The 21,148-nt window shown below is 32.7% G+C and overlaps 1 protein-coding gene across 1 annotated transcript in view; it reads left to right on the forward strand.

Moving 5' to 3' along the window:
- RhoGEF64C (Rho guanine nucleotide exchange factor at 64C) overlaps nt 1-21,148 on the forward strand; it is a 122,435-nt gene that overhangs the window by 99,705 nt on the left and 1,582 nt on the right. The window contains exons 4-10 of the mRNA XM_085188719.1: nt 13,752-15,567; nt 15,663-17,765; nt 17,840-18,117; nt 18,583-18,789; nt 18,936-19,225; nt 19,937-20,048; nt 20,506-20,769. Coding sequence (XP_085044845.1) covers nt 13,752-15,567; nt 15,663-17,765; nt 17,840-18,117; nt 18,583-18,789; nt 18,936-19,225; nt 19,937-20,048; nt 20,506-20,769 — 5,070 coding nt within the window. The remainder of the gene's footprint in view (nt 1-13,751; nt 15,568-15,662; nt 17,766-17,839; nt 18,118-18,582; nt 18,790-18,935; nt 19,226-19,936; nt 20,049-20,505; nt 20,770-21,148) is intronic.

The raw sequence follows: 21,148 nt of genomic DNA on the forward strand, positions 1-21,148 counted from the left end.
AATCTCCACTAAGCCATAACAGCGCAATTTTGATATGTTCACACTTAATATAACACTAATTTGTATTAAGCTTACTTCGCGTTCATTAGGCCACGACTGCAGTTCATTGGGTTGCTCTCAAAGCGATCCTCTTCAATTATTAGCTAGTGCAATGTGCACATTCATCCTTTTAAAACAACTATTGGTGGATGTTTTAGTAGAAAATATGTTATATGTAGAAAGAAGTACCTAATATAAGGATTTAATGATATTTGTTATTTCATCAAACAAAACCTTAAATGTACTTTAAAAGTATGATATGGTGGTGTTAAACTCCGCCACTCATCACGCCATGTCTCGATTTCGAGCAAAAATGAAAAAAAATAATGTCTCAACTCTAGGGTCTTCTTCTTTCTATAGCTATATGCGGAATAAAGAGGCTGAAAGGAAATCTAAAATTAGAAAAAGCACTGGTTTATGCTATCTTCAAAATATTTTTATTCGGTTATATAATATTAATTGAAATGTTCGTATGATACCAACAAACTGGAATGCAATATTAAACGAAAATATCATATATAGTCGTCGGTTGAACAATAAATGGAAAATGTACTGTGTGAGTGTGAGAGTTGATATAAAAAAAAATGTATATGTATTCTTTTGTTGATTTATTGCTTGTTTCTGCTTTGTCTCATTTTATTTCAATTTATAGTATAATAATCTTGGTATTTATATTTAAATGTCTTTCATTTTCTCTATCGGAGGTGCCGTCATGGTGTAAGGGGGTGACAGCGTTTGACTGTGAACGTGACGGTTGTAAATTCAATTCCCATTTGGGGGAAAAATAATTTTCCTCGCTCTGGTGAGAAGACCAAGCGCGGTGTTGTGTTACAAAGTGTTAGAAAGTGTATCATTACACTAGAATTTTTTTGTTGTTATTACACTGTTACCATCTACCTATCCTGTTTAGTGAAATAGAGCTTGTAGCTAAAAAACCCCGATCTCTTAAATGAACATTACTAGTTTTATATTAAGTACAGTAGATTTATATTAATTTGAAATATTTTATAAATTTTTATTTTATAATATTTTTTGAATTGTTTCAGGTAATTAGCAGTTGAAGTTGTCATATATACAATCAATACAAGAATAGTAAATATGTATATTTTAGTGAATATATTTTTAAATTTATTGATATTTCCTTCAGAGTATACATATTCTATATTCATTCATATTCTATATTCTACGCATACAGTAGAATAGGCAGCGGGAACCTAGTGTTAACATTCTGCGTTCCGCACTTTTCGCCGTATTTTCGAGGCATTGCGTGCCGAAATGAAAATATTAAATATTTCATTTCTTTGATTGGGAATCGAACTCATAATCTCCGGCGGTTCCGGTTTATGAGCGTTTGCGCCACAGGTGGCCTATGACCTCAAGTTGAAAATTGAAGTCGCAATCATCTCGGTTATAGTTAGACACTGTGCCAATGCGTCACCACCAGCAAATATCGTTAAACGGGCACAAAACTATTAAAAGATTTATTAAGATTATTTCACTAAAAAAAGTCGTTTCCATTAATTGTGTTGTCTTTGTTTATTAAAAATGCATATTGAATAAACAATGTTCTATGCGAATCTAAGTGCCTGTCCACGTACACGTATAGACAGACTACGTTACCATAACTCATGCATGCACGAAAGTCATATTTTATTTAAGTTTTAAAAGCTTTGAAAATTTCAAACTGCGTTAACATTCACGTTGTTTTATTTATTCGTGTTTCCATATCGAAGAGACTTCGAACGAGGTTATAAAATATATTTATACACATACGGTCTTTTATGACGTCACTTTATATACCATAAATATCTAAATATTCGAAGGAGTTGATATAAAATACATCCTCTATATACGTATAAGTATCGTTTTTATGATAAAAACTGGTATATACAGTACTCGTCTGGTACAGTTTCAAAATTGTGTCGTACAAATAAAAAAATCCACTCAAAAGTTACGACTTTCGCGAACGTAAAAATAGATTTTACACATCGGAAGGGGCCTACGAGATTTATATGGTGGCATAAAAATTCGATCAATAATTTTTTTAACGGCTACGGGATCGTAGGGTCGTTCTTCGAAATAAATATAGCTTAAATGACGTCGTGATTTCTTCAAATGTCTTTTTTGAATAAGATGAACCAATTTCACGTTGTGTTGCCAGATTTTATCTTGGATTGGGGTAAAGCGGGTTTTTTTTACGTTTTAAGAAAAAAGCGGGTTTCTTATATCAAATGTAAGTAACAGAAGTTTTTAGTACTTGTCCATTTATTCTGCGATAGATAACTATATAATTTCTTTTTTATAGAAACACGTCACTACACTTTTAATAATTACTGTTTGATTTACTCTGTACGTTATAAAGCCAGTCTTGAGATTCCATATTTATCGAAATTTTTAGTAAATTATTAAAAAAATACAGTTCTACTCTTCTTCTTCCTGGCATTAATCCCGGCTATTACCGGGTCTTTTGCGTTCTACTATTAATTAAATTTTCTATTTTCGTACAACAAATATAATCCTAAGCACGTGTCTAACACGAGGCCAGTCGTGGGGCAGGAGCACAAAGTGTGATTGTAAACGCGACAGGTTTTGGGTGCCGTTTCAGGTTCCCACTCAAGGAAATTCAATATTTAACATTTTCATTTCTTCTCTCTGGTGTCCACGCAAAGCAGAGCGCGACGTTGAGTTCCACCACTCAGCACGCGATGTTTTCAGATGAAATGGAAACGGAGTGTCTTAACACTAGGTTCCCTTTTCCTACCCTGCTGAGTGCGGGATACAGCGTGAAATTAAAAAAACGTGTCTAACAACTTTTTTAATTTTCCACTTAAATTCAAATAAATTTTACATAAACACAATCTCGTACGTGTACAAATTGACTTATATCAGTAACAAGAATCAATTTGATATCGAAGGTTGTATATAAATTGATTGGGTACTCCTTTAAGCTAAGAAAGCCGACCTGAATACGAATATGATTCGCGGAAATTGTGTGGATTATTTTGTAATATAGTAAAACGTATAATGGGAAACGGCGTTTTTGTGAAATTGGTTTGATATTTGACATGGGGTCATGACGATGGGGAAAAGTGCAGGTTCAAATTTTGGGTGATTTTTTTTAATTTAATTCAAAATGTTAAAGAGTAATTACATAATAACTTTACCTATATCTCTTATAAAATAAACAAAAACATACATAATCCCTAAAGGGATGAAATAGGCGTTGAAAGTTTGTATGGATTTTTTTTTAAATCGGCACCGATTTTTATAAAATGTGAAATTTAGATTCTTAAAAATATTTAATTGTTTATTAGAATTCACCCCTAAGGGTGTAAATAAGCAGGCGAAGCTGCACGCGTCTGCTAGTATATTATAAAAATTGGCAAATTTTTCCCTTTTCCACTAAGGTTAGTTGAGATCGACAAAAAATATATTACTTGTATTTGTATGTAAAATAGTAAAAAAGATACAAAAGCAGAATCGATGAAAATTGAATGTAGGTTTTGACTACAAAACCTTATAGTTCCAATATCAGAAAGTCGAACGAAAAGTTAAACGAAACACGAAACTTTCCCGTCACGTATTTGATATTCCATTCCGGACTGTATCAGTGTACCAGTGTAGGGGTCCATTGTATGAAGGGATGTTTGGATGTAGCTGGCTCTACGTAACTGCTGAGCATTTATTGTTTACTTTTCTATAATGAAAATTTAAAGGATTAATTTATTTTGTTTTTATTATAATTTTTTTTCAAGTTCAAGTAAGGTATCAGATAAAAGGGCTTTGGCTAAGACAAGCTGAAATTTCAGAGATTGAATCCACTAATTTTGGTACGGAACCTTCGGTTTCCAGGTTCTCTCTGCCTGCTATTTGCAGAATACAGCGTGAAGCTAAAAAAAATAAATAAACATAATATAATGCAAATTAAATTAAACTAATTTCCCCATTTACTCATATTCTCCACACGGTCCATTAAATATTATATGTGAAATCCTAAATCGCACAAAGCATTTCATTCAAAAAGCATAGATTGTCGGTATTTGTTAAGCCTATTCAAATGAAAGAGAGCACAAACTGAATATTACACAACCACTACACGTATTGTGTATATATTTTTATATTTTTTTCTCTGTATATACGTAAAAAATATACATATCTTTTTTTTTTGTTGTGAGAATGCTAATTTTATTTAATTAATTTAGACAAGTAACCCATTTGTACAAGCTTTTATTTAACTTGCAGTGCTTTGACCCAGTTTTCGATGGAGCTGAAATTTTTATTACTACTTTTAGTTTTGCTGATTATATAAGATATAATCAATACCTATTATATATTGTTAATCCAAAATGGCCGCCGCAACAATATGGCGGATTACATTTTTTTTGCACAATTCATCTTATATGGGTATCAAATGAAAGGGCTTGTAAAATACAACTTGCCATAAAAAAGAACCATCTCGAAATATTATTTAAAAAAAGATTTATTCACTAATAGTACATTTTGAACAAATCTGACTTTATGCAACGTCAGCTGGAATCAATCAGATAATAAAACTACTTCATTTTGATTATACGAGTCTTCATAATCAAAAATTCAAAATGCCGCGGAGAGCTTTGCCATTCCGCTCTCAAGTTTAAAAAAAAATTAAATCTCTACACTCTACCAACCTCTTACTAATTAATTAGCATTTGTATAATTGTACATTATTAAAAATGTAATTTAATAGAAAAATATATTAAAAAAAATATCTCGAACAAAGACGTACCCTTAACAGCCCTCTAAAATGCTGAATTTTACTTTCAAACACGCGTTTATTTTTTTAAACAAAACCGTGCGATGAAATAGCGTGGAAAAAAATCAACACCAACATTTTCGACCGTTGACAAGAATATATAAGCTGAGGCTAAAAGAGAAAACTAAAACAAATAACTCTTTACACTTTCAATAGACGAATTGAAAGGGATTCACATTTAATCTCTTTCAGGCTAAAATATATTAACTGAATGTATATAGATAGTAATGTAAATATTTAGAGAGCCGATGGAATTATCGAATATATTGCACTTAAAAAGCGCGGCGTTTAGTTCCGCCAATCATGCATGCCTCATTAGTTCGGGGGAAAGTGGGAACGGAAATGTTTTAATGGGAAAATAAATGTCTTAACACTAGGTTCCCAGTTTCCCTTTGCTTCCTTTGTGCGGGATACAGCGCGAAGCTGAAGAAAATGAGTATCAAACGTTATCGAAACAAAACTAACTTTGTCTTTTATTTTGTTATAACAGATTTTTCCTGTTCTTTTATCAAATTAAACATAATGCGGATATATTGAAATGTCAAAAACAATATGATAAAACGATATCCGTATTAAATACTTTCATATAATAAATATAAGAATGAAATTGTTATTCTTATGAACGTTTATTATTTCTCTATTCCAACTTACTCTTGTATACCGTATTAATGAATATTTAATACGAATAATGTTTATAGTCAGTATCTATTATTTTAATGGGATTTAACTCCTAGCTTAGGCACAAAGTGTGAGTGTAAACGCGACAGGTTATAGGTTCGAGTCCCACTCGAGGAAGTGAAATTTTATTTGCTGTGGTGTCTAGGCAAAGCGCCTCAAGAATTCGGCGGAAAATGGGAAATAGAGTGTGTTACGCTAGGTTTTCTCTGCCTACGCTGCTGAGTGCGGAATACAGCGTAAAACTGAAATAAAACCTCCCTGTTCTTTTAAAAGTTCTAAGCCTGGATTTTCGCTTTTGTGCTCGCTCAGACCTTTATAAGATCTTAGAGTTCAATTAAATGAACCATACTAGAAAACTGATAGAAACAAATTAAACGAAAATTGTACATAAGTAGAAACAATTCATTCCTTTCATTACATTGACATAATCAGCTTCACGCAGACAGCAGGATAGGCAGAGGGAACCTAGTGTTAAGACACTCCGTTCTCCGCTAAACATTGACATAAAACCTATAGTAATTTTCATTAAAGAGAAACAATAAAGTGTAATAGATTTTTACTGCTGGTTCAATACCACTTCCGAGGCTTTAATGTTCGAATGTTACAAAAAGCGGTTCTCTCGAAAACGCTGACGCCCAGTAACACCCCTTATCTGGCTCACGGGCGTAATGCTACGGAAAATCGACCAAAAAATTAGGTACGGTCAGCAGCGAAGTTATTTAACTGTTTATGTTTGATTAAAGTGTAGCAGTGATATTTTTGGCTAGAATAATTGATTATATTTTTTTTATTATTTATTGATTTCTTTTATGTAATTAGCCTTTTAAATATTAGATTAAATACTTGTTCGGTGTTTTATTTATGTGTCTATAGCTTAGCTTAGCTAGCCATATTTCTAAATGTATTGAGAAAAATAGTAGGTAAATTAAACGAAAAACAGGCAGCCAAAATGTAGAAATATAAAAGAATAAAGTTTCGGGCTAATTACGATATATTAGTAACATTATTGAAATATATATTTTTTAATAGTTGAATAATTTAAAAAATGTCTGTTACTTTTTTGCGTTGCGTTAATTAAAAACAAAATCAAATTTTAGACGGCGTTGAGTTCCGTCATTCAACAATAAAAAATCGGTAGAAAATGGAGACTGGAGTGTCTTAACACAAGGTTCCCCTCTGCCTACCTATCCTGCTGAAAATCAAATTTTCTTTGCGGCGTGTACACAAAATTACACGTGTATGACATTTGCCAAGGTAAAATTGATTTTATCGGACGACGACGTTAATAACATTAGCTCGTTTGCCGTCTTCATTGTGCTCAGTAAATACGAGTCGCCCGATTGTAAGATATAATTTCTTTTTCCATTTCCTGGATTTTATTATTTTATTAATGGTGAATAGGTGAATTGGGGCTGAGTTGTCTTGAAAATATTCTTTACGTTGTTAAGCTTTTAGAATTATATATGTAGGTTTCTATATTAAAGACGATAAGATTCATTAACGTATTTGATATATTTTTAAAGCTGATAAAATTATAACTACTGTGAAAGCTTTTCTTTGTTATGAAATTGGAACGGACAAATATGAAAATTATCAAAGGAGATTCTTGGCACTAAAGTATATAAGGCTATGGAAATGCAAGTCGTTATCTGATCGATATCTTTTAATGATAACTTTTAAAGTGTATTAAAATACTCGTGCTTGCACGTTGCAAGGCAGAATCCAACGATTTGATTTGGTACTCATATACTTGTTTTATTTTTAATAAATCCTCTTCCCCACTTCAGTACGTTACCTTTAGTGCCCTGAATAATGTTAAGTTCTATTAACATCTTTACTGCTAGTACTATTCTTAGTGCATCTCTTAGCTTAACACACATTTTTAAATTATCTATTAACACGGAGATTTATTTTCTGCTGATATGTTTTCGCTATTGATTACAATATATATATGACAAACAAATAAAATATGAATTTTGTTATTTAATAGTAAATTACAGAATAGAATAGAAGTTTTCGATAGTCATTTTAATTCATTTGTAATATGAACTTACATTACTGCCTGTCGCGTTAGTATTTCTGTCGTTTCGTTTTCATCAGCAGATGTGCGAGATTTCATTTATTCAGACTTATCCATTAGAAGAGTCTCTGGAGGAGTGACCTAGGTAACTTGAGTACTGAAAGCCTGCTACGAGGGCTATGTTTTTACGGCATATGTCTCGCATATCAATATATTTGTTTTTTTTTTTCACATAATTTAATTACATTATTGTGTGATGTCCACGTAAATCAAATAGGACATAATTGGGTGTATTCCACATTGAGAATGTCATATGGAGAGGTCCGAGTTTCCCGCTTACCGAAGGTTCCGTGTTAATTTCAGAAGAAAACAGGAACGTCGCTTATAATAATTGATAAATTAAGCTACAAATATAAGATTGTCATATCTTTTTTTCTTTAATATTACAAAAAGAAAAACATTTTTAGGATTTCTTTCTTTGATTGTTTTTGCTCATTGGCAAATTACGGAACTGTAAGTCCACGAAAAGTATTCTGTAGGTTGCATTGCACTTATATACAAATTAAGTGTATATTAATATTTGATATATTTATTGTGAGAAAATATAGTAAAAAACTTATACAATATAAAAAATAAAATGTCGAAAATATACATATAGGTACATACATGCCGCTATGTTACCTTAACGAGACGAGAGGAAATCGCTCGAAAAAGCGGCTATACGCGAAGCGTGCTTTGTTACGCGGAACATCCATTGTTATACTGGTTTTATTTAAGCACAATACTTTTATATGTTTAAAATGCAAAACAATTTATTTGGAATTACTTTTTTAAATTCAATTTTTTTTTGCGATCTCGATTAAAGAGAGAGGTAATTGTTTATAAACGTTTTAATATTAAACAAGTCACTGGAATGGGAAAAGAAAAGACCTATAGAATTGATACACTCTTTGAATTGAAAAGTAAAATTTATTGAGGAAAGCCATGACTTCTGTTACATCGTATGAATCGTTTTAATGTGACCTACTTCACCTGAGACCTCGGGCACTTAAAATGTGTTTTAAAATGTCATATAATATAGTTGATACTAAGTTATTTTCTTTTGACCTTGAGAGCGAAGCCTCAGGTAAAAGCCAGCTTAAATAATAATAGAACGGCATAGCACAAGCGGAGTTACACGCTTAAGAACACGATAGGTTGTGGATTTATTCCCCACTCGAGGAAATTAAATATTTGTAATTTTCTTTTCTTTTCTCTACTCTGGTGTTGAGCCAGTGCGGCGTTAAGTTCACACAACTGCTCAAATTCTCCTCAAATATCGTCAGACTTCTGCGGAAATGGGGAACGGATTATTTTAACAGTACATTCCCTCTAGGTTCCTATCCTGGTATACGGGATACAGCGTGAAGCTATAAAAAATGATTATATTATGTCTTATAAGCTAGTAACTAACAACTATAGAAAAAAATAGATCAATATCTATATTAAACATGTTTCTTTTAAATTTTAATTTGAAAAAACTAAATCCCAACGTAAACATCCATTGCATTCACAAACAGAAGCACGTGTTATTGGAACGAGAGCTTTTGGGTACAATTAAAAATTTTCACATGAAAAGTCACAAAAATGAGAGAAAAGTTCATATAAAAATAATCGTAGAATCTTTTCGACTTTATGTCTACGAAAATGTAATTACGTGGTAGAATCTTTAATATTTAAATACGAGACGAACATTTATTTATTTAAATTTACATCTTAATTTCTTTGTTTTGGTGTCGGGGCATAGCGCAGCGTTTAGTTCCGCCACTTGACACGAATGCCTCAAGAATTCGTCGGTAAATGGGGAACGGAGTACCTACCCCATAAAGCGGCTTACAGATTTTTTTAATGCAATATAAACAATATTGTATATAAGGTACATGTAATAAAATTTAATTTTTACTCACAAGTAAGTCTTTCTTAAAAGAAAGAATAAATTTTACTAAAACTGTTGTTTAGTACATGTTAAACGCTTCATACGCACCAGTGAAGCAGTTATATAACCCCGTTCTAGTATCCAATAACCTTTTAAGAAAGTTTTAGAACTATCCTGTTATCGAGTTCGCGAAGAAAAATACGATGTATTTCCGAACGTTTCCAAGTTTTCTGAATCGCAAACACAGTATGGGTTTGTACCGCCCACGGCTTCATACTTGAAATGCTTGAAAAGTATTCGCGTTTTAATTTTGTTTAAATATACCGTAAGAATGTTAATTTATATGTTAATAATTATTCAGGTAAAATCTTAAGAAAAGATGTTTTTAAACGAATCATTGAACTTTTTTTAACTTAACTTAATTAATATAAATTAATTATAATGTAGCTTGAAATAGTAGTAAGATAAATTGGCAGATCTTATGTGTGATTTAATGTTTGGCTATCTTAAATTACAAAGCGTGGTGTTAAGTTACGCCACTCAACACAAAATGTTTGGAATTTGAGCGGAAAAAGGAAAATTAGCACTAGGTTCATTCGCCTACTCTGCAATATACGGAATTGACTATTCACGCTGTATACCGCGTGAATACATAGTGGGCTAGGTAGACGAAACCCAGTGTTAAAACACTCCGTTCCCCACTTTCTCAACAAATTTCAATTTTCCATAATCGATGTTACACCCCAAAAACGACATTAAACACCATATTAGCTTTAACTCTCCGTTGTGTCTGACTTTAGAGCATAAATCTTAAGGAACGCACCCAAATTTTGTGCCGATTAATTTTATTACTGTAAATGAAATTTTTCATCCAAATAACTTATTCATTAGAGGAATCAATTTCGCGTAATCTGTTCTGTGTCTCGGATTGTTTGTTGAAGTTTGAAAAGGGTTCCCCTTCGGAGCCTCGGATTTTGCACAGAATGGCCCTATTTGGCGAGGCCATGCTAATTATTTCGCTTTAGTGTTTGCCTTTCAAATATTTTATTTATTTTGTATAAATACGGAAATTATTTTTGTAATGGATTTATTTGTTATTATTATTTTATTCTGGTCACAATATTTAAAAATAATGGAGCCGTCATGGTTCTCAGCAGTTATTAGTGCCTGATTGAAAGCGCGACGGTTATGGGTTGAAAATAATTAATTAAAACTTAATAATTTATTATGCGTGGTAATTATTTATGAGAGGGGCATAAAATAGTAAAAAATTCTATGTCAAATCTAAAAGAAAAAAGTTAAAAATGAAAAGTTAGACATACAAACGGAGGATTGAGTAGTAAAACTGGCTTTTGTCTTCTTATCAGAGAGAGAAAATAAAAATAATTTATAAGCTCTAGTGGAAATCGAACCCATAATAATCGCGTTAGCAGTCAGGGGAATTTAATATATGTTATACATAATGAATTTGTCGTATGTAAGATAGACAAAATTAAAAGTTCAACATGAACAGTGTTAGTAAGAAATGTATGTTGAAATAGACGATAAATTCGAAAATACAGGATGCATTTTGTCACCAAATCTAAATTCGTTTGTAAATTGGAGGATTTCCCAATAACTCGGTATTCGTCCATTCCGTCTTAACCTTTTTATTTGTAGATGTAGCATTACCAATGTAGATTTTTCCTTAAAGAATATTCGTTATTTATTTACGTATAGTCACATGCTCTATTGAGGCCTGTCGGGTTGCATAAGCGAGTGAACGTGATATGTTATGGGTTCGATTCGCACTCGAGGAAATGAAATATTTATAAATTTCATTTCTTCGCTGTAGTGTGGAGGGAAAGCGCACAATAGTAATAATAGATTTGTTTGTTTAAGAAATTAAAGAAAACTGAACGTTGCCAAAAATAAATTTATTAATTTATTTACAAAGTCAAACGAATATTAATGTCATAATTTGTCCAGACTAATATAAAAAGAATTAAATAAAACATAGCAACTTAAATCGCGTGTCTGTTCACGTATTACTTGCACAAATAAATGCAATTTGTATTAATAATAAAATACGAATAGATTTATATTATTCTATTATAAAGAATATAATAAGTAATATTTACATCAATACCGAGGCTTATTAATATGAAATTGTAGTAGTTAATTGAAACCGTGTAATACTCGATACTATACTGAAAGCCAATTTGGCCTTGTTAGTCGGAGCCAAGGTATCAGAATGTACCTCCTACTAGGTATTTCTTTAATACCTTTGAAGTATAAGAGGTATTGTCTTTACAGTTACATAGCTATATAGTTTTATTTGTATATAACGATTAGTTCGATTCCCACTCGAGGCAATGAAGTATTTAATATTTCATTTTCTTCGCTCTGGTGTAGAGGCAAAGTGTGGCGTTTAGTTCCGTTTTCAGTGAAAAGTGGGGAGCGGCTAAGCTCTCTTTACCTGTTCAGCGACATGTGGGATACAACGTGAAGTTGAAATAAAAACTGTTAGTCCTCACCCGCAATTTTGCTTGGACCTTTATACGCTAAATCGAAAATCTTGTTCTGTATTCAAATATATTAGTAACTATGGTAGATATAGAAGTAATTATATAATTATAATACTGTCATTATATATATCTGCATGATATTATATCTTTCATCAAGCGTCAACCAACGAGGTCCCCAGTTCCCGGTATTCACATTATTCCTGGCCACGGTACCGGCCATGGTAACGGTGTGAAGGGGGGCGCTAAGAATCCCCGGGTTACGTCAGGGTACCACAAACGATGATATTATATACTGACAGTATAATATAGTCATCTTAACAACACGCACTAATATAAACGATAAGAGGCAAATAACGGAAATTCCACTCACTATTTTGTTAGTAATTTCGCAAATTTCCAAATATCCCGTATCACAATCCCGGGACTCAAATGCAGGGATTATCTGATTCCAATTATGAGTTTCCACTGGGCACGTGCTGCCCGGTCACATCCCCTAGGACAATGCGGCAGGCTAGTTTCATTAGGCTATCTTGCTTTGGTATTATCGTTAGCCCTTTGACCTCTCCGTACAATGACAGCCTATTGAATTAATTATACACAGATCTGAAATTGTGTACGGTAGATGGTAGAGTAATAATATTTTATTATCAAGAAAAAATCTTTTATGTATGTATATATATTTATTTAGCAAATATATAAAAATTTCAACGAAGTGGGATTTGAACTCGTGCCTCTTGGAAACCATCCGAGCGCTCTGACCGCTAAGCCATACGTTTCGGTTGGACGGCTTTCAAGGGGTTTCATAAATTAGTATTTTTCTTTCCTATGTGTGGAATAACATTTTAGAAATGTTAAAAATATTCTGCTTAAATTTAGTATTTTTCTTTGTAGAATTTCTGGCTTAAATTTTCTTTCACAGATTTAATAACATTATGCTATAAACAAAGAGTTTGATAGAGGCGGAAAGTGGATATACAGATATTGTTTGTTCGATGTTTTTATTTTAAGTTTTAAATAATATATATAAGTTCTACAATGAAAAAAAAAACAAAAAGAAAATGTAATTTATCTATGTAGATATCATGAAAAGTACTCGCCTAGATAAATCTAATTAAAATAATAATTAAATCAACTCTAAATTTGGACTTAGTACAACTACCTCTTAGTAGTCTAACCTTTACTTTTTAAGACAAAAAACAACAATGATTGTTTCTTCAATAAAATCACTAATTAGAGGTGCGAAAATTACAATTGGCAATTGTATCAATTTGAGCAAACAGTCCATTCTCTTCAAAGCAAGACTTTTCGAAAGTCAGAACGCCTTGCTAATCAGATGGGTCACGCACAAAGGGAACTATTGTAAAGCGACTGTAGAACGTTTTGCACTATAATTGCTTTTGGGATGGCTAACGATATTTTAAATTTACTCTTTGGATAATACGTACCTAATTGGATAGAATTTTATTGTTTAAAAGTTTAAATTATGATGTTATAATCATGGAGGTCTTAGGCAAAAGCTAAACTATAAACGCGACGGTTGTGGGTTTGATTTCAAATTGGGGGAAAGAACAAAGTCAATTAAAATGCACTGTTTCAAAAATTCGGCAATAAGTGGGGATCAGAGTCGCTAAACAATATATTCCATCTGCCTCCTCTACTTGAAAAACATAAAAAATATATAACACTTTATATTTATATGTATAAACTGTATACTGAATATATTGAACTTGTATTATACTATTTCATTAAAATATGTCGTAAAGTGACAAGTATTAAAATTTTTGTCTTTTTTTTTTTCAGATATACGATTCACCCGAAAATTCACGTCCTAAAAAGTGGTCTTCAAAGTTAAAACTAAACACTTCCGGAAGTTCCAAGTCTTCGGAAAAGTCACCCGAAAGTCCTTATATGTACGGTACTGTTAGTGCACAGGATGGATCTGCCTTGTCTAAATCAATGAAATATGCAGAAACTTGGCTTTATGGGTCAGTCAGGACTCAATCTCCTAATGTTAGACCTAGTGTTTTCTCAACCTATTCAGACGTATCAGGTCCTGTTTTAATAAGTACGCCTCAAAAACCTACTCCGCACAATTATGCTGTTATATTATGTTCCTGTCCTGAATACCTTAATGGTACGAAGAAAACAAATTCAACCAAAGTCAGTATATGTAAGAAATGTAAAGGATCTCGCTTACCTCTAACGATAGCCGAAAGTCCTCGTATGCTTGTTGGTGGTACAGTACGGGGTCCTCAAGTAAGTCGTGATGTTGGTCTTCTAAGAGCAGGCACTGTTCGTGTTCAAAGCACTAAAACTAGACCTACTATATTGAAAGCAAGTGGAGATTCTGATCCATATGATTTGATGAGAAGGAGTAGATTAGCACCACCTCATGAAACTCGAATTGGCAGTCAGTTTTCAACTTCAAGATCACGTGCTAAAAGTATTAGTCCATGTCGAATCAAAACAAAGCAACCAAGTCCTGAAATTCTTAACAAAAGTAGAAGTAAGTCTGTGAGTAGAGTTAATGATCTGTGGATTGAGGAAGAAGTTAGTACTGGTGACAAAAAGAAATCTATCTTATCATGTGACATTAATCCGTATGATTTAGTTAAAACTGGTGGACGTGATGATTACAGTAAGGTTTTTCAAGAATCACACAAGAATAGTGACCACTCAGTAAAAAAATCTAAATCAGATACAAATGTAAAAGCTATTGGTGGGCAAAGAATTCGAATATCAAATGAACTAAAACCTAGTAGCGTAGATGATGAGTCGGCATACGATCCCGTCAATTTTGATCTCAAAAATTATGATTTTAAGTCTACTGATATGTCTTCTGCACTATCTTTACCACATATTAAAAATGCCTCCCTAAGCAAAAATACTAGTAAAAAGCTTGTTAGTATGCCTGCAAATCGCGTAAAACAAAAGAGTGTATCACCTAAAAGACCACCGAGAAGAGCAAGAAACCATAAAACGGATGATGATAGTGAGAGTGACAATCAACGTTTGCCTGAAAGAAATTTTGCCAAAAAAATAACTGCTGATAATTCTCGGAGTCCTAAATATAAAAATAGTAATAATGACACAATTAAATCTATCCTTAAAAAACCAAGAAATTATGATTCAAATAATATTAATGTGAAAATTGATGGTTCTGATGATTCATATGAAAGTAAGCGTACAAATTCGTCACAATTTTACATTCCTAAACCTAAAGATAAAGCAATGATCTCACCTCAGAATATCTATCAAAGAAAACGTGTACAGTTTCTAGTAGAAAATGAAGAAACCAAAGTAATATATACAGCTGATTTAGATTTACATGATCACGTTAATCATAATGATAATCCGAATGTAATTCTTGAAGTTAGTAATGAAGATGAAACTGTTGCTGAAGGTGATATTGTGAGTCACAGCTTGGAGATAAATGACACTGTTAAACCACCAGAAACTCCAATAGTAGAGGTGCATAATGACTCTGGAATCTATGAAGATGTCCAAATGAATACAAAATTTGATACTGAAAATAAGGAATCCATATCTTCTTGTATAACTTCTAATAATAATAATACGAAAAATGAAGCCAATGAGCTCGCTGATAGTGTGAAAGGTATTTTCAATATTTCTATATATGAATTACAAATTTTACAAATTATTTGTATAGTAAATATTTATAGCTATTTATATTTTTTTCTTTTATTTCAGATAACACTATACCAAAAATTCCTGTGCTCCGAAGATCAGAATCGGAAAGAGTCACATCTACCATATCTATTTCACCTCCTAAATTCTTAGACACAATGGCATTAAGGTCGAAAAATAAACATGGCCACACAAGTCAAGTATTTCTTGAATTTGTCAATGAAATTGAATCAGTTCATCAACAGAAATTTGTCCAAGAACAGCGAACACAACCCACAGATATTAATCAGACTAATTCATCCCAAACTGATTTAGATGTAGGTAATTTGAGCGATAACAGTGAAATAACACAGAATGTGTTAAAAAATTTACGTTGTGAAATATCTGGGTCCCCAGAGCCACCGCCTAGGCAAAAATCTAAATCAAAAAAACATAACTACGTTAAAACTAAATTTGTTCGTAACGACTCTACTAGTTCTACAAGCGACGAGTGGTCTGATACAAATGAAAATGAACAAAAAACTATTTTGAGAGTTAAACAATTTGATTCTGATGATGCAGATGATCAAAAGCAATTGAATTATAGCTATAAAACAACTGAACTTGAACCAAGAAAAACATCTATTCAAATAAATGGCAACGAATGCTATTCGACTATGAATGTTAGCAGTGATGTACCAATCTATCTTTCTTCAGTAGTTGTCAATGATGATTATAGTAATTCCTGTAATACTTACCAAACAGGTACTACAGTAACTATTAGCGTCGGCACTCCTCAAAATAAAATTAAGAAATCAAAAAGCCAAATATATATAGGAGCTGTATTCCCCGGTGATAATCACAAAGTAGATGAATCTAATACATACGAAGACTATTACAATGATGATAGACATTCAAATTCATATAACACTGAAGATATATCTTCTATCCTAAGTGATCCTGTTGAAGCTGTAAGAAGGAATCTGATTCCCCATGTGTGTGGTAAAAACGAAAATCTTATTAACAATACAAATCAAATAGAAGCAAATAAATTTCAAGGACATAAACATTCTGAAAGCGGAAACTTCATAACTAAACTATTTGATGATCCATTTTTTGCGCATTTAGCTGAAGGACTCGATTCAGAATTGGTTAAAAAATTAATTGAAAACTCTTTAATTAAGCTCCAAGAAACAAAACACCAAGAAGGGACAGATAGCAGCACAATGACAATAGAAAAGCTCATAGAAAGCTCTCTGATTAATTTAAAAGAAGAAGTCGAAAGAGAAAATATTAAGAACGAAAAAAACGTAAGCGTCGAGCTACCAAAGACCATTCCGAAAGAATGTATTGAATTAGGAACTCAAACATCAGGCTGCCTTGAACGTGACATTAAAGGCTGCTCTGCTCCCTATGAAAGTATGGAGTACGAGAGCGGTGCAATAGGAGTATTTTCAGATCTTGAACCGATGTCGGATTGTTATAATGCGTCAGCGAGTGAATTATCAACAGAAGATGACACAAATTCTACCCGATCCAAATTTTACCAAATGTTAGTAGATGCCGCAATTTGTGATATCGAAAATGCAAATAATACAGATGATGACCATCATTATGAGTCTATTCGATTAAATAATGATCCCATTTATGAAGAAATAGGAGATATGCCTCCACCATTGCCTATTAATCCTCCACCAAATTCACTTATGTTAGATGATGAAAAAAGAAGTGGATCACGTTCCATATTTGAAGGTGCTTCTAAATATGATATCTTGTCTTATTTAGTAGACGCTAAAGAGAGGGGAATCGATGACGAAGAAACTTACATTACTAATTATGAAAATGAAAGTGGATCACAATCATTGTTGGATGAATCAAAAACAAAAACAAACATGATTAAAACGCATCTTAGCAGTAATACCAGTCAATTATCCAATGCGTCCGATTCAAGTGAAGACAACTCTTTAGTAATTAACCAAGAAACTATTGAAAAGGCTGTTGTTTGTAAGAAGCCTTCAGCTGAAATTGAAAGGAATGATTCTGGTGTAGGTTCAGAAACAAGTAAATCATCTAGAAGCAGGTTACAAGGAAAAATAACTCCCAGTAATATAATAAACGATAAAGATACACCAATACATTTATGTGAGGACTGTGATACTGCTGTCGAAACTCAGATAACTGAGCAAGGTATTTATATGAATTTATTTATAACCATAAATATGTTAATGCAATTTATTAAAACATTTTTTTATATTTTCCAGGTTCAATATACGCACCATTGGTATGTCGTAAGTGCTCAAAGAAAAGAACTGAAAGAAAGGAAATTATAACTGAAATCGTTGAAACGGAAGAGAAGTATGGACGTGATCTACAAATTATACTGGAAGAATTTTATAAACCTATGTTAGTGGCTGGTCTACTTACGCAGGAACAATTAAGTGCAATATTTTTGAATGTTGAAGAACTAATTGAAAATAATCAAGTGTTATCAGAAAAACTAAGGGACGCACTCGAAATTGCCGTCGAACAAGGAGACGAGGTAAATTGACAATTAAAATTGTAGTCAACTTTTTCGTTCTCTAATATAATTAATCTTCTGGGAGTTTTAGTTATTTACAAGTTTAATTCTCATGAAATCTTGGACTTAGTATTTTTCTATGGATATTCCTGATTGGTTGCATATGTTATTTAGGCGCTTTTATTTGTAGTTAAATCTATTACTTGTGTAAGAAAACTGTTTGTTTAACTTGTTTACGCTTGTCATTCAAGATCTGGGCATTTTCAATATTTTTAGATTCTTGATATAATTTTTAGTACATTATCAAGTTCTGTATCAATTTTAAAAAACTTTATAGTTAAATATAATATATTATTGTGGCTTACTACCATTTTCAGTTTAATCTTAGATATTTGTAATTAAAATAATAATTATCATTATTAATATACTAGGATGAATATTATAGGCTTTTGTTTTTATTTTAATAGATTTATTGTTTTATTTCAGGACTTACTAACAGTAAATGTTGGTAAAATTCTCTTGGAGTGTTCTGGTATGTTGACAGCCTTTCAGTCGTATTGTGTGAAACAAGCTGGTGCTGCATTGTTGTTAGCCGGTCTTGAGAAGGAGAAGGAACTCCTAAGGATATTCTTGCGCGTCTCGCAAATGGAAAATGCGGTCCTGAGAAGAATGAACCTTAACTCTTTTCTCATGGTAATTATGACAATGTAATATTTATTTACTACTAGTATAAATTTGAGACAATTAAAAAAAACGGGTTTTATATTATACCACTTTAATTCTACATACACTTATTTAATTTCTGAGACAAAATATATATACTAAAAACATTGAATCAGGTGCCGGTTCAACGCGTGACAAAATATCCGCTCCTTCTTTCACGGTTGCACCGAGCAACGCCCAGCTGTGCATCGGAGAGGGAAGACGTGAAGGGTGCTCAGCGGTGCGTTGAATCACGTTTAGAGGAGATCAATGCAGCTGCTGCAGCAGCAGCGGCAGCGGCCAGGGATGTACCACTGTGGAGACGGTTGGCAGCGGCGAAGAGAACTGCACATGACTTGCACGTTGCCGATATACGGCTAAGGAAAATGGCGGTAGATGTCTTGGATTGGAATCATGATGATGCCAGGTTGGCTAAAAATTAGTTAAATACATTTTACGTTATATTTTGAGATAAAAGTATAATAAAATATATTCGGATGGTACAGAATTATGAGATAGGCACGAGATCAGGTATCATTATACAAAAATGTTCTTATCTAAACAGTATACTTTCATTAAAATTAAATGATAAAGCAAATTCTTAGAAATAATTACTTCTCAACGAACGTGAGATATTTCAATCTATGCTCGTCTTATTATCATAATTATTGCTGTTGTAAGAAAATTTAATTCAATATTATGCTTACATTATATTATTATACTTAAATAATTTTAAGCTAACAATCGGATATAGAGTTATTACTTCGCTGTTATTGATTATTCTATTCTTTTCCATTCTATTTTATAAAATAAGGTTTATTTTAAAAAAAAGTTTGACGAACGAACGACATGTTGTGGGTTCGATTCCCAGTCGAAGAAATGAAATATATTAATTTCTTCGCTCTGGTGCAGGGGCAAAATTACGGCGTTAAGTTCCGCCACTCTACACGCAGTACCTGTCTTAACAGTAGGCTCGCTCTGTATACTCTACGCTATGCTACAGGATACATCGTGAATCAGTCAGCTGTGAATCGTCATATCAAATACATTTTGAATATTTATTAGCATTTAACATACATTTAACTTATTCAATAATTTGCTAGTTCCAGTTAGTTTAAACTATTGAGTGTTTGTTTAGGTTTGCAATGGAAGGCAGGCTGCTGTTTACACAACCCAATGACAACAATTGGCGTAAGGGACGGACGATTAAGTTGATGCCGATCAATGCTCTTTTGGTAACTAACGGAAAGGTGAGATATTTACATTTCGCTTATTTTACATTTAATTTTATAGTATACTAGCGACCCTCTTGCGGCTTCGCCCGCTTCTACTGCTGGATTATTCATATAATGTATGTTTGCCAAGCACTTAAGGTAATGTGAAAATCAATTAAACCCTAATGCAGCCCGCATTTTCGTAGTTTCAATAAGGATTTTCCAATTGTTTTACACAGCAAGGATTTTTTAGTAGGTAACGTAATTTTAAATCTGTGCTGCTAATCTTTTCAAATACTTATTAAAATATTTTTAAATAGGATGATTTTTAGAGAAATAATTACAATTAGAAGAATCTTGATAGAAATATTCTTCGAATTAGTCGAGACGAACTTGCAATCCATACAGCATAAATATTTATTTTATTTTACTACATATTTACAAAATGTTATATTATATATAATGATTCTCAATACAAATTAATTCATTCTAGCCAACGATCGCACACAAAACGAACGAAATACGGGAAACAAGAGAGGCGAGAGATAGAGAAGCGAGGGAGAAAGAGGGCGATGCCCTCTTCGCTCGCAGTGGAGTAAGGGAAGCAGCGCTACTATTGGTGAGGGAGAAGGCAGGGCGATACACGTTACAAAGAGAGCCCCTCTTCCTAGACCGATGCGTGGTCGCTGCTGACCACGAGCCGGAACACTTTTTTGAAGTCCACGAGATAACTACGAAGGACTCATTTATATTTAAGGTACGTGTAAAATATTTATTTGTTTATGGTTAAATAAATTTTTCGATACTAACCGTTTCTGTATAGTATATGATTCATTTGGCAGAAAATGAGAAACCGAGTGTCTTAACACTAGGTTCCTTCTGCCTACCTTGCTGTGTGAGGAACAGCGAACTGAGGCTATAATATATATTTTCCTGAGAGCTAAGTCTAAAAAGAATGAAATTAATAGCTATAACATACACAAATATGATCCAATAAAGCTAATGATTCTCCAATCTCGTCCACGATATCAAACAACACCGTTTTCCCCCCTCCCCCCCACATAAGTCTTCATTTATGCATTAATTTTGTCATTTCCGTTACACTGACTATGAAAGCACGTACATACATATCAGCC

The sequence above is a fragment of the Heliconius melpomene genome, chromosome 7 (genome assembly GCF_056956725.1).
Source record: "Heliconius melpomene rosina isolate 202511_hmr_F chromosome 7, ASM5695672v1, whole genome shotgun sequence".
Taxonomy (NCBI): Eukaryota; Metazoa; Arthropoda; class Insecta; order Lepidoptera; family Nymphalidae; genus Heliconius; species Heliconius melpomene.